Source organism: Drosophila santomea, chromosome 3L, assembly GCF_016746245.2.
Source record: "Drosophila santomea strain STO CAGO 1482 chromosome 3L, Prin_Dsan_1.1, whole genome shotgun sequence".
In the NCBI taxonomy this organism is placed as follows: domain Eukaryota; kingdom Metazoa; phylum Arthropoda; class Insecta; order Diptera; family Drosophilidae; genus Drosophila; species Drosophila santomea.
This window is the reverse complement of record NC_053018.2, coordinates 22,521,791-22,534,399: the sequence shown is the minus strand read 5'-3', so window position 1 is coordinate 22,534,399 and position 12,609 is coordinate 22,521,791. Positions and strand designations below refer to the sequence as shown.

Sequence of the window (12,609 nt, the reverse complement as noted above, 5' to 3'; positions counted from 1 at the left end):
CTCCTGCGGCTTGCATGCTACAGTTCACAAACAATTACATTTCCATATGCGTTATCATCATTTTCAATTAACTTCCGGCTCGAGCAGAAACGTTGCCAAGCCGATTTCTAAAGCTCGTTCGCCCGCATTTAGCATTAATGAAATGTCCATTGAATGGCGCTTTTTCCTTGCGCTTTTCCGGGTGGCCAGAATAAGTGGGGGGTTACATGTCGCAGGCCCATGCCTCAGAGCATTACAAATGCACAGGGCTCTGGGTAATGTGTCAGTATAACGGTTTGTATAAGCGATGAACGGTGAGTTGGTAGCACAGTTTTGTCGCCGCACATCATTTTTATTGCATAACGAAAATTGTCAAAATCGTCAGCCTGCCCCTTCCGAATCGCTCCTCGTTTCCCCGTGCATTCCCCATGCATTCATTGATGTATGCGGTTGAACCGGCCCCCCTTCTCCATTCTTCCACTTCTCCACTTCCCCTGCTATCAGTGCAAAATTTCATTTCCGGGAAGGCCTGACAGGTAATGTGCCCCTTGCCCCACCCAAAGCCATCCCCAATCCAGCACAAATCACCCAGCTGCCTCTGCTGCGTCGGTGTTTTTGACAATTTTCATGTTTTAATTTTTCATTATGTGCAGCGGCAGCCTTTGTTGCTGCCCGACCGCCGGCTTCGAAATTATTTATGCATAATGCTGGTGGGCGTGGCAGCATAATGCACATGCACATACAGACCCTGCCGAATCGGAGCCACAAAATGCAAAATTCCGATCGGTTTTATAGAATGCAATAGTCTATGCCGTTTAACGCCGTTTGCACTCGGTCGATTTTGATCGATTATGTGGGCCCAAACCAGTGTCATTCCCAATTTCACCGCGGTGCGGCGAAATTCCGAAATGGGGGGAGGAAAACTCGCCTAGCCTTGACCAAGTTTTCGCAAACGAAGGAAGAGCGTGCCAAGTCGGAACCCAACCAAGAACAACCCAAATACAAAGCACAATTGGAGGGATGGGGTCAATTCAACTGGGTGAGGCAACTGTGCGTTAATGACAGAATAAAACGAAATCCAAACATAAATTACGCGCTTATCAATTTCATTTATCTTTGGATTTCGCTCTGCTCTCGGCAAGAGCTTCGTTTCATTTTGTTTTCAGTTTGATGGTTTTGTAATTGAGTAATAAACTTCGGTATCGTTTCGTTAAAGTTCCCTCGTCTTTGGCCAATTTCCCCAATAAATTTTCGCAAGTTCACTTTGCCGCTCCTTCGGCTTCTAGTGCTGTTCTGTTTCTGTTTTTGGCGTTTGCTTATGTCCCTGGTCGTTGGTAACGCTCCTTAGCGATAAGTGCGGCAACGTTGGGTTCCGGCATCATTTTATTCGCTCGCATCCGAATGGCGAATGGTTATTCCAGAGTTTATTGTCTTCGACGCCTCTGATAAGTGACCATTAAAACCCAATTCTGCCAATTTCTATACCCTTTAGAGTCATTCACATCGATTTGTTAATGAGTTTCCACAGGCTTGCAGTTCTAAATGAACCTAAAAGCGTGAAGTTGTGCCCAGCAGTACTCTCCATTTGTCAAGCACCCCTGACCCCAAAATCCGCTTGTTCCATTTTAAACCTTAAGGCTGTTTCAGTGCAATCCATCAAGATGACACGCAACCCCCAAAATTGTAGTGCAACCCCACAAAAGCTCATCAACTGGCTTTTTTGTATATCCGCGCTTGCGAGTGCATATCACCATAAACAGAGTCATTTATTTCAATCAAATTTTAAATGTGCGAATAAATCTTCAAGCGCATGCTGAAAAAAGCGCCTCCATTGTATATCTAAAGCGCTTAAAGCTTAGCTCAGAGCTTCTGTCCCGTCGACCGGAAACAGCCGCCTATCAGATGACCAAATCAAAAAATTGCCGGTCATTGTATCTCTATGAAGTGTCGTTTGGCGACATCGCAGTGCGCCTAAAATGCCACACAATACATTTTTATTTGCCGCTTTATTTCATTTTATTCGCCTTTGCCTGGGGTCGAACTATGCGATCTATCCACATCCTTCCGTCTGCCAATCGTCTGGTATGGCCGTATAACGCAACCCCCACTTCCTGCACTCCCCAGGCTCTCCTTCCCCGATAACTGAGGACGCGGGGTGGGCGTGGCTCGTCGCGGAAAAAGGCAAATTCATCAATTACTTAATATAATTACTTTTGGCTTTCGGATTATGCATACAGCACATACACACAGCTCAACTCGGCAGACGCACACAGGGATCCAAGCGGGGACCAACATTAATACTTAATATAATAAATTGTAGCCAGTCTGTGGGCCATGGCAATGGCATTCCACGTGCCACAAGGCCCATTCCCGGCCAGAGCCACCCTTGTGGCTTCCAGTGCCCAGTGCCCAGTGCCCAGTGCCCAGTGCCCAGTGCCCAATCCCAAGTCTCCTGTTATTGCATATTTTTTGGACGGGAAAACAGGACCCCAAACACCGACAGTCTGCGCCGGACTTCTGGGCACTGATGCTGCTCCTGCTGCTGTCCTGGCCAGGAACTGCAACTCCATACACGCAATTACCAGTAGCTCTGATGAAATTAACGGGGCCGGCAGTTTGCTGAGAGCGAAGGGGTGTGTGGAGCACTTTCATGGATTCCATGGACAACTCGGCTAGCCTGTTTGCCGTTTTAATGGCTTTTAAAGTGCAGCAGAGGGGCAGGGGCTTAGTTCAGGGCGAACACACCATGATCGTAATAAATAATTTCGCAAGAAAACAGCAGTGGCGGAAAAGTGGAAATGGGAAAACGGGCAGGAACGCTGTTGACTTTGAAAATGATTGCTATGAAAATGTATGCAATCGGATCGTGTGGGAATGCAACTTTTGCAGAAAAATGCAAATTGAAATATAATAAAATCAGGAACACCCACATTTAAGGCGTCTTTCTGTATAGTTTGTAATATGTTTATATACATATATATATGTAGTATATCCGTACTAGTAAATGTTTTCTCTGCGAGAAAGGAACACGAAATAGTTTCAAGTGGTACAACAGGCAATTTAAAGTCCATTAAAGTCGGAATTGCTAATCCGAATTAGTGTCGCCGATAATAATATTAATGTATGCCAACACTTCGCGTCATGGCCTCTTGGTTATCGGCCAATAAATGCGCCAGTTTATGGGCCAGCATAAATTGCCATAATTTAGCCGTTTGTCAGTTAATAATTTTACATTAATTTATTGGAGCTCATAACTCTGTGGCCATCGGCTCAAAGGCAATTCCAGCGGCCATCAACTTTACAGCTGACCACAATTTAAGGGGTTTTGGGGTTAGAGCGGTAAACGCCTAAAAAACTTAAATTGTAATGTAATTAATTCGCCTGACAATTAGAGCCCGGCATAGAAAAGTTATTAATTTCATAAATTTCATAATGTCAAACCCATTTCAGCTTTGGCTGCTCTTATGTCTGTTTTTGTTGCGCATATTTAATGGCCATTGTTGCACACAATTAAAACAATTAAATACCGTAAAAATGGCGAAAAGGCAGAATTGGCAAAACGACAACGAGCACTCATAAATAATGGCAGGTTTAGTGTAAAACGCAAGAATAAACAGAAAAAAAGAAATTATGACAATTATTGGCAATAATACTAAAGTAATATTAATTGACACGCCAAAGACCAGGGAAATGTTAATGACAATTTAAATCACACTTAATCTATTTGCCCGCCCCAAGAACGGGTGATTAGTAGATGACCCTCAGGAAGGGGCCGTTTTCAAGCCGTAGTCGAGATTAGTCGAGATCCCTGTCCGGCCGACGGGGGGCTGTATCCGCTCAGCTTTGCCGTGCTCATCCACGGGCTCACCCAACTGAAATTGACCTCATCTCACCAGCCACTAGGCAGGCAATTGGCGATTTCACACACTCACCGAGTCGCTCCGAGATTTGTTGCGTTTTTCCTTTCGCTCTTCCTCACAACTCTCCCTCGCGACCCGTTGTCGCCGTCGGTTTAACTTTATTAAATTAATGGCAAACCAATTTTTTCGCTATGATTTTTATTAGTGGCGTTTATGGATGGAAAACGCCCAATGCTCCGCTGCTCCCGGCGCGTTGTTATTTTTATGTAGGTATTTCAGTCGCAGGACAGAGTGCAAATAAAATATGCAGCGGAACAGGCCATGGTTCATTAAGTATGCGCCATGTGGCCGGCCAAACAAACGAGTGCGCTCGAAAGTATGCAATTGAATTTAAATATTGCAAGTGCATATCCTGGCACCAGGGGCACACAAGGAGCAGGAGTTTGATGAAGGTGGCATCCACTGCCGAGATATGCGCCCGCTCACTGCTTTTTGCAGCTGTGTGCGTTAATTAACACAAACTTTATTACAAAATGTCTGCCGCGGCAAACTTTAATGGCCGCGCATCGCATTGCTCCCCACTGGCTCCGCTCGCCTGTATATATCAACATAATGAAATTATAAGCGGTTTGATTTTAATATAAATTACTTTTTATGAGACAATAATTGATGTCCGCACAGGCAGCTGCCGTTTAATGATTATATGCCAGTCACGGATATGACGAATTCCCGCACCCCAAGCCAGTAAATAAAGACCAGATCAGTCGATAAAATCCACTTTCCGAACTCTCAGGCTGCACCGCACAACTACTTTCAAATAAATGCGATAGGGTAGACAATGTTTATTGACTAAAAAATAGGAAAGCGACCTGCGATCTGAAAATCAAGGGGAGAAAACAAAATAATGCAAATAATACCGTTGATAAAACAGCGCTTACAGTAATATAAATTAAATGCATTTAAATGATAAAGGTGAATGCCGGGCAAAAAAACGGCGAAGCCAAAAAAAAATATAAACGTGCAAATAAACAATAACGCAAAAAAGTACGCTATAAATATGGCTCCGCTTTACAGTTCATTAAATCGAAAACAAAAGGCAGCCCCCGCATTTATTTTTACCTTCGCCACGGCGCCAATAACAACAAGCAAACAAATTTAAATGCGTAATTAAAATATACTTTTTTCCCGCCTTTATTGCACTGCATTTAATGCTGGCTTTATCGCAATTATTGTTATTAGTTTGCCAAAAGCGGGCCTCATCTCTCACCTGCCCTTATCCAAATTATGCAAGCATATCGAGCTAATTAAATTTAAAACCGGAAATGCCGTGCTGCAGTCAAGGCGCGCATCCTCGTGCCATTAAGCACTAATTTACACGCGTAATAATTATAAGCGAATTTCGACCCTTTCGAGAGAGGTTCAGAGGATCCTGTGCGGAGCCCGTATCTCGAAGCAGGGACAATGCCGTGTCCTGCCAGCTCAAAATGCCCTCTCCTTACGGTGCGCTGCCTGGCGGTTTAATTGGTCTAGAAATTGCACGCCACTGTACATAAATTTTTATTTGAAAAAGTTTATTAAACATTTGCATTGCTCAGGCACCTCACGTACCCACCGCCTCCTAGCTCCAGCCACGCCCCCTCAATGAGCACTTGTGTGACGTCGTTCTGGCCATTGGCGTTTTTATTGCAAACTTTTTCACTGTTGCCTTTTGGCATTGCCATTTGTGTCGCTCTCTATTGCTCTTTCTGCCCGGTCATTTTTCTTTTTGTTTGTGCAAATTTTTGTTATTGAAAAAGTTTTGCGTTTTTGTAAAAATTATATGCGAAACTTTTGCTTTGTAATTGCATGCAGACAGTCGTCCTGGAAGGCCAGCGTTCGCAGGCGCAAAAACTCCAGGGCCCCTGGGCACTGAAATGTTATCCTTACGTATCCAATTACATGTGGGACTGCTGATTGGCGAGAAAAGGGTTCGAGCAGGACTCGCTCCGCCCGCAAAAATTTAATATGAAGCAATATTTGAGCGGGTCAAACAAACTGAATCGGAATAGACAACGCTTAAGCCACCCTACGCTATTAAGCCGGGCATTAAGCGACTAACGGTAAACAAACCAGCCCCACCAAGCCCCCAAGCCGCCCACCGCGACCCCCGTCTCTTTGGCAAACAGCGAGGCGAACAAACGCTTCAGAAATCTTATTTATGCTGGGAAAACTGAAACTGTTATCAAATAATTTATTCGTCTCACCTGCAACAACAAATTAAGTTTTGTTTCTCCCCTTTCCGCAACCCGAAAAAGTAAAGAAAAATGAAAGGAGCTCCGGTGGAAGTCCTTGGGGCCGACAAAGGAGCATTATCCACGTGCCCCGCCACTTTCAACTCATTAACTGCCCGCCCGGGCCATTAAGAGACTTATTTTCACACTTGCATAAACTCATTTAGAGCGGGAACAAAACTGAACCGTTAAGAGCCACCCTAGACAGCCAGGCAGGAACGCAGAACGCCAAGGACACCCGAAGAAGCGGGGGATTCGCCACCTTATCACACGGCACATCGGCTGCGAGCGCATCGTGACATAAAATTAATGCCCAACCGACAATTTTAATCGGCAACAGTTTTTGTCTTGAGTTATAGCACCAGGCGCAGAACGGAGCCAGAGCAACCTGTAGTGAGGAGTCTGGAGTCTGGTTTCTGGGTTTTGGGTTCTGAGGTAGAGTGCGCCGTAAACTTTGCTGCTAGATTTTACCAACTTTTTGGGAGACAGACAATCAGAGACCGAGGCGGCGGAGCCAACCGGATGCGTATATTTAAAACTTATTAAATTGCTATAATTTATACGACTTATCTCGCCCTGAGGGTTGCTTAAGCAGGAAAAAATCACGCTGCATGGCTACGGGCCACGGGCACACGGCGAGGGCAATTAATTTACATGCAAATCGTGCCGAAAGTTTACTCCCCACCCGCGTGACACTCATCTCGGCCGTGCTTTTAAGCCTCCGGATCCCGGCGTACGGACTACGAAGCCCGGAACCCGGAACCCAAAACCCCGAACACGGAACACGGAACCCGAATGCCAATCCGGATCCATTCTTAAAGCCGCGACTCACTCACCCAGACACACACTTGATTAGAGCTTAAGGCGGTGCTCAGGTCGCCCGCTGTGCGCCGCCTGCTTGAAACAATATGGCACCGAGGACTACGACGACCCTTTTGGGGTATCTTCACGGACGTCGACAGGTTGCCGCATCGTTAGAGAGACCGCTCCCGGACCCAAGTCGTTTATTGTCCTTGTCTGTCTGACTGTCCTGCCGTCTTTGCGCGCCTAACAAATTGCAGCATTTTTCGTTTTGATTTATCGCACAAGAGCGGCGGCAACAATAAAAATAACAACAGCAGGGCGAGCCTGAAACGAGCGCACATTAAACATTCAGTAATGAGTTTAAAGTTTTAAATGGAATTTTTGATTATAAGCAGCCAAACAACAAAGGACGCGGCGAAAAGGAGGATAGCAGTCAGGAAAAGCTATTCGCAGTATCGCAATTTGTGCCCACGTTCGGTCGTTATTGCGAATGGAGCGAATTGAGCGGGAGCGCCAATCACAGTATTTCTGCATTAATCCTAGCTTAATAACTGGTCCGTAAATGCGGGCTTATATGCATAGGGAATACAAGTTACAATTACATGCGATGCGAGCCACCTCGTATCATACATTTCCACCCCAACGATCGCAGCCCTTCGCCTCATTGTGAATACATCATAACCTCCTTTCCACATCCCTTCGCTGACAACAGCACAAAATTCCAACGCAAATCTCTGAAAATCCCAGCACTTAGTTCAAACATATAACCCCAGATCTCTTTCCTGCTGCTGAATCTTCATCTTTCGCTCGTCCGGAACCTGTACGGGGTTTTCTTTTCAATTTAGGCCAGGACACACTAAAACGCGACGCCATTAAACGCTTTAAAATCAACATCAACACCGATGACGACGACAGGGGCAATAAAGTCGACCCAAAAATTGCTTCCTGTGCACATAAAACTCAGTCGGGGCCCGAAAACAACCTAAAATACCTATACACACATTCAGCGGAACAACTGCCGAGCCTCGCAAACAAACGCGGTAAAAGTAAACGAAACACTTTGCCCCCCATCCCCCCCAATTTCCCAGCCCACTTAATACTTAAATGCAAACGTGTAAATTATGTGATTTTTCCCCGGCGGCCATGTTTGTTTGCAAACTCCATTACGAACATGGCGGGACTACGCTTCCCCGCCGTTCACCTGTTTGTTTCCAGAAATCGTCGCGCTTTACCATTCAAATGCGAGGCACAACAAAAAATCCAGAGCCCAAGCTGGATACCCCTTTATGTGCCTTTATGTGTTTTTCATGTACTTTTATTTGATTGTCGCACGCTTTGGCGCCCCGGACGGGGCGGACCGGGAGCTGGGGCATGGCACACCATTTAATGACTATGTTTTTCAGTGCTCAAAATATTAGCAAATGTTCATTAACGGCCAAATTTGTTGTGGCCAGGAGCAAGCAAGTTTGCTGGACTCCCGAAAAGGCAATTACTCAAAAAGTACTTAACACACAATTGTTGCGTGTACCCATGGGATGGGACCTCAGCCAAAATCCTTGAAAAACCACTGCCTGCGCACTTAATCTCAATTGGATTTCGCTCTCCTGGGGCTGGCTTCATAAGTTCTCCATACGCCTCGGTCTGTTAACTCCGCGATTCCACTCTTGACATCGTTTTTAGCTACAAGAAGCAAAACGTATGTTAACTTACCACTTCAAGGAATCATTCGTCGAGCTGTTTGTAAAAGCACTAGAACGAGGAAAAGGCAGTTGGTTGCCATTTGAGGACCATATTCCTCCCTGAACAGCAATGGTGCTATTAACTGTATTGGTAAAAGGTTATTCAGGTTGTATGTGCTAGAGTAGCTTTACCATATTAGAGAACTGGGTATCGTAGGGTCGAGCACTTTTGCACAGCGATTCCTCCTATTTCCATCTTCAGGCGCACTGAGAGTGAAGTAGGGGGCCAGTAGGGTGAAAACCAGCCGCCTGGAAAGCCAATTAAAATGAAATCAAGCCAGCCACTCGCCCCATTCTCTTTTGGCCTGCTTTCGCCCTGCCAACTTAGGGAGTTTATTGGACTACGACACCTTGGAGCTCACACACGAGAGGAGGGATGGGGATGTGTATAATTTGTAATTTTAATATTATTAAAAATGTTAAATTGCACGCAGCATAAATCACATTTCTCTTGCACTCCCGGGGGTGGCGGCGCCAGCTTGTTGCCGTACTTTTCTGGCCTGGAGGGGTTGACACCAAGAGAAACGAAACACACAACACATTATACCATCGACATTACTGCCAGCTGCTCTTGCCACACTATTTATATTTTTATTGTTCTGGATGTAACTGGGCTGCTAAAATATCGCCAATACCACCACCACGCTCGCTGGCTGCTGTGCTATTTTAATTTAAGAGATTTACTCTCGGGTTCATAAAACGACCGCAGGCGTAATCCCCATTTTGCATAAAATGTCAATGTAATGAAATGGAATGAAATTAATAAAACGAAATTTTATGTCGCAACCCATTAGAGTGAGTAGCTGGCCAAGAAGGAGTTTCAATTGACAAGAGCCGAGCACTTGAAAGTTCCAAGGGGTTAGAGCTTATGACGGCGAAGAGCTCATTGAGTTTATTCGAATGCTGCAATTCGGCCGAAAGTTTGGGTAACAGGGATGAGAGGTCCTGCAGAAGTGATTGGGTCGTTTGCGGGGCAGAAACGAGCCAAGGCAGACATATTTGTGATCTATTCCGCCGATAAATTGACCCCGCGTGGGCGGTGGATGCCATTTATCGTGGCATACTTTGTCGTGTCTGCCATTACGTTTAATGACCAAGCAGCACTTTCAACGCATCACCCTCCAAACGCTTCCGGAGAACCGGAGAGCCGGAGTGCCGGAGCGCCTCCTTTTTTTAAAAGCATCCAGGGCCCATTAACTTGTGTGAATTTATATCAGTCATTGGCCCTGCTCCTACTGCTAACTGCTATTACGCGTTCGTTAATTATTCACACACAAATACTACTGCCACTGCTGCCATCCCTTTCGCCACACGTTTCGGTCATAAAAACTACCCGCCCTGCCACGCCCTCTTAACGAGGCAGTCAACTGTGGAGCTCGCCCGAACTCTCAGCTTAACCTTTGCGACTGGATTGGGGATCTTCTCCCTGGGCATTTATGCATCCCCCTGCCTTCCGCCGTCCCACTTTTCCGCTTTCCCGCTCACATATGGCGGGATCTTGACATTAAATAAATCTAACATTCCGTATACGCTTAGTGGGCATCTTTAATACTCATCCGCACATTTCCACAAATGTGTGTATATGTACAAAAAATGACGCAGACATTATTCACGCTATCACGAAGGGCCGCACACGAAGGGACAGGGTCAAAAGTATGGCCACAAGTCGAGACGGGGCTGGGGAAATCGTCGTGGATTAGCACAAACTATGCTCTTGTGGGCTTCCCATGTGCGGATTCCCATCTGCCGTGGCTCGTTTTGCCAGAAATTGCGATTTTCCGTGAAAGCGAACGTTTGTCACCCGCTCGCATTGAGCCACATGTCGCCGGTAGTGTGAATGTGGCACCGAGTATGCCAATGATAGCAACATGCGTTCGGGACTGAGCAAGCAGGCAGAACCTCGAAAAAAGACCGCCTAAGCCTGGCGTGAAAGTGAGTGGGCCAGAAGATGACCGACTCATGCCCGCCTGAGTGGGGTACCCCAAGCTATGGGTACGCGATTGAACAACAGATCGCTGCGTCGGGCTCGCCATCGTAAAATAGAGTTTCCCAGCCACCTAGTGGGGATAGGGGGGTTGGGTTTCAACCACGTATAAAACGGCTCCCGTGTTACCGCTCCATGTCACATAATCGAATTATCATCATGGCATCAACAAATGATTTCAACTTACGCTGTCCTTTGGTCCTTCGGTCCTGGTGCTGTCACCACCGCACTGGTCGTCCTGCGGCGTTGCCTTTTTTCACTTCACTTCATTCCGCCAGAGCCCATCCCTGGCCACCCCTGGAGCCACATCACCCGGCTGCCGGGCAAACCTACCTCCTCACTTTTTTACCATTTCTCCCGCTGGCTCCTGTTTTGCGAACGTCATTGTCGCTGGTCATTTGCGCTGCTTACTTCATCCATTCATTCGCTGTTCGTCCGTTTCATTTCGCCTCGTCCTTTTTTCAGCTTTGTTCCGTCTGCCGTCTCGTTTGTTTGAGGTTATGTTGAATGTCAGTTTGTTATCCTTGTGCAAATCCTTTTATACAAATGAAATTTGCGCCAAATGGCGATAAGCAAAGTACAATAGTGTGCGGATGGTCTGCACAGACGCAGCTCTCCCTCTCCACATTCCAAATCCCACCAAATCCCCACCTCCCACCACCCCCCGGAAACGGGTCTGGGTGACCATTGCACGTTCGAACTGGTTTTAAATGGAAAATCGCACGCTCAAATGCCCGAATTGATTACTAACTCGTTTTCACCATTCCCATTTCATTACAGACATCAACAAGGGATCACCCATCGACTTCAAGAGCGGATCGGCCTGCTCCACACCCACGAAGGATACGCTGAAAGGCTACGAGCGGAGCACGCAGGGCTGCATGGGTCCTGTGCTGCCGCCTCGCAGCGTCATGAACGGACTGCCCGCGCACCACTACTCGGCGCCGATGAACTTCCGCAAGGACCTGGTCGCGCGCTGCTCCTCGCCGTGGTTCGGCATAGGATCAATCTCGGTGCTCCTTGCCTTCGTGGTTATGCTAATCCTGCTGACCACAACCGGCGTTATAAAATGGAACCAGTCGCCGCCCTGCTCCGTTCTAGTCGGCAACGAGGCCTCTGAGGTCACAGCTGCCAAAAGCACGAACACGGACCTGTCCAAGCTGCACAACTCCTCAGTGCGCGCGAAGAACGGACAGGGAATCGGACTGGCCCAGGGGCAATCGGGACTCGGAACAGCAGGCGTGGGATCCGGCGGAGGATCTTCGGCAGCCACTGTGACGACGGCCACCTCGAACAGCGGCACCGCCCAAGGACTGCAGTCGACGTCCGCCTCCGCGGAGGCCACGTCCTCAGCGGCCACGTCTTCCTCTCAATCCTCGCTAACGCCTTCGCTGTCCTCGTCGCTGGCGAATGCCAATAATGGAGGTAATTATGCACAACTTTTAATTATTTTCAAATGAGTTTTCGCAAGTTTTGCTAGGCAGCTACCGAGGGGGGAAGCTCAGGGAGAACGATTGAGAGAAAGCCAAGACGTCGGAGTATTTAGCGCTTAGCGCCCTCCGGCGGAGACAAAAGTTTATTGTTTTTGTAGGATTTTTTAGCTCGAAGTTTGCTCCTGACAGACAGACGCCTACGCCGAATGGGGATTATGCGAATGCCGTTTTCATTATTCCTCCAAACGCCTTCCCATTTCTTTCAATTAAAGTTCAACTTGAGCGCGTTCCTTGGGATTTGTCGGGCTAAAATATTGCATTAATTACTTTTTTGAATTGACAGCAAGGCACGCAAGAAGGCAGCAGTTAAAATAAGGCAGTCGAAAGTTTTTAGTGTCACAGCTCGAGCTCCTCTTTTCCGAGCCGCCAGGAGCCGCTTTCTTCCACTCTTCTCCGGCCTCTTCGGCCGCTAATCTACGACCTCTTTAACCGGCTAAGAGCTAGACTACTAGGATTAAAATAAAAACACACTTAACGCTT

General features: G+C 47.0%; 1 protein-coding gene across 5 annotated transcripts in view; it reads left to right on the top strand.

Annotated features, from left to right (window-relative positions):
* LOC120447625 (teneurin-m) overlaps positions 1 to 12,609 on the top strand; it is a 115,696-nt gene that overhangs the window by 89,791 nt on the left and 13,296 nt on the right. For all 5 annotated transcript variants that reach the window (XM_039629123.2, XM_039629122.2, XM_039629121.2 and 2 more), the window contains exon 3: positions 11,417 to 12,061. In XM_039629123.2, the coding sequence (XP_039485057.1) occupies positions 11,417 to 12,061 (645 nt within the window). The remainder of the gene's footprint in view (positions 1 to 11,416; positions 12,062 to 12,609) is intronic.